This window comes from Agrilus planipennis, unplaced genomic scaffold (assembly GCF_000699045.2).
Source record: "Agrilus planipennis isolate EAB-ADULT unplaced genomic scaffold, Apla_2.0 scaffold63, whole genome shotgun sequence".
In the NCBI taxonomy this organism is placed as follows: Eukaryota; Metazoa; Arthropoda; class Insecta; order Coleoptera; family Buprestidae; genus Agrilus; species Agrilus planipennis.
Window position 1 is genome coordinate 286,532 of NW_020439363.1, and position 1,336 is coordinate 287,867.

Genomic DNA, 1,336 nt, shown 5'->3' on the forward strand with positions numbered 1-1,336 from the left:
GAACCACCACCCACCCATTCCCACGATTCCTGAAAGCAGGCTGAAGAGGGCCTTCCGCCCTACCTTCCGGCGTAGTCCGGAGGGACTGCCCGCCCACCAGCATTACTGGCTGGTGGGAATGAAACACCCAAAAGAAATAAAATCTAACGGCACGCTATGTTTTAACTTTTCTGATCAATTGACAACTTTCCCTTAAATTAATTAGTTAATATATTTTATTGGAATGCTGCTTAACATGTTTCATTATTTTTTAAAAATTTTTAGAGGCTGCACTAAATCTGTTCATAAATACAAATGGTCAAGAATTGCTGAAAGAAATGAAACCGGACCTGAAAAAGAAACTACTTGCGACTTTGTCGAACTTCGTCGAAAATTTGTTTGCCAAAATACCGTATGATGCTTGGATTGTAGGGTAGTAAAGAATTCCAAAGTGTAATTGTATAAGTAGATAAGTTTTAAAAAAGTTAAATTATTTGTTGTAAATATACATAATATGTTAAATTAAATTGTCACATATAAAATAGAATAAATAAAAGTCTTGAAAATGTTGATATTCTATATCATAACTACAATAATTTTACGTTTCGCATTTTTTATACGATATGTAAAAAAGCTGGCTATGAGAAGGAACAACAGTATTTTCTTTAGTAAACGTTTCATTATTATTTGAAATCGAATGATATGTAGAAAATATCAATTAAATAATAAAATTAATGTATTAGAAATAGAATTAAGTTGTCTCTGCGTGATTCAAATGGGGTAATTATTACTTGCAATTGGATCGTCCTTGATGATTTTTCAGGAAATGCTAATAATACGTGTCAAGTTTGTACACGATACTATAAGATCAAAACAACAAAGATTTTGAAACATTTTTTGCAGCAGTGAAAAGTTTACGTTTTATACAATATGACCACAGAACTTTACTTTGGTATTATTGCTGTACTTTTTAGTGTAGTTTTTGCAAAGCAAGATATTCGTAAGTACACATTATTAGACAATAAATTTATTTATGTTCTACTACTGCATCGCCTCTTAGTTTGACGACATCATTCGACAGATGAAAAAAATCATATAAAAGGCTTATGCGAAGTTTCAATAGTAGGTAATTGTTTTATTGGATGTTAAGCTTCAATGAAATTGGCAATAATTTCAATACTCAATGACTTCATAAGGTGACGAAATGCATTCAAAATTTTTACAAAATTTACTCTTTATGTACTAACAATTACAACATTAAATATATAAAATACCTAAATACTTTACCCCACTGAAATGCAGACTTTTCGGGTCTAATTAGATAATTAGCAAGAATAAGTTAATATGCTTATAACGT

The 1,336-nt window shown here is 30.6% G+C and overlaps 2 protein-coding genes across 3 annotated transcripts in view; both read left to right on the forward strand.

Annotated features, from left to right (window-relative positions):
* LOC112903906 (protein takeout-like) overlaps positions 1 to 592 on the forward strand; it is a 16,252-nt gene extending 15,660 nt beyond the window's left edge. Inside the window, exon 4 of the mRNA XM_025978817.1 lies at positions 265 to 592. Coding sequence (XP_025834602.1) covers positions 265 to 416 — 152 coding nt within the window. The 3' untranslated portion in view covers positions 417 to 592. The remainder of the gene's footprint in view (positions 1 to 264) is intronic.
* A 157-nt stretch (positions 593 to 749) lies between these two features.
* LOC108734155 (protein takeout) overlaps positions 750 to 1,336 on the forward strand; it is an 11,088-nt gene continuing 10,501 nt past the window's right edge. For both annotated transcript variants that reach the window (XM_025978811.1, XM_025978812.1), the window contains exon 1: positions 750 to 979. In XM_025978811.1, coding sequence (XP_025834596.1) covers positions 910 to 979 — 70 coding nt within the window. In that variant the 5' untranslated portion in view covers positions 750 to 909. The remainder of the gene's footprint in view (positions 980 to 1,336) is intronic.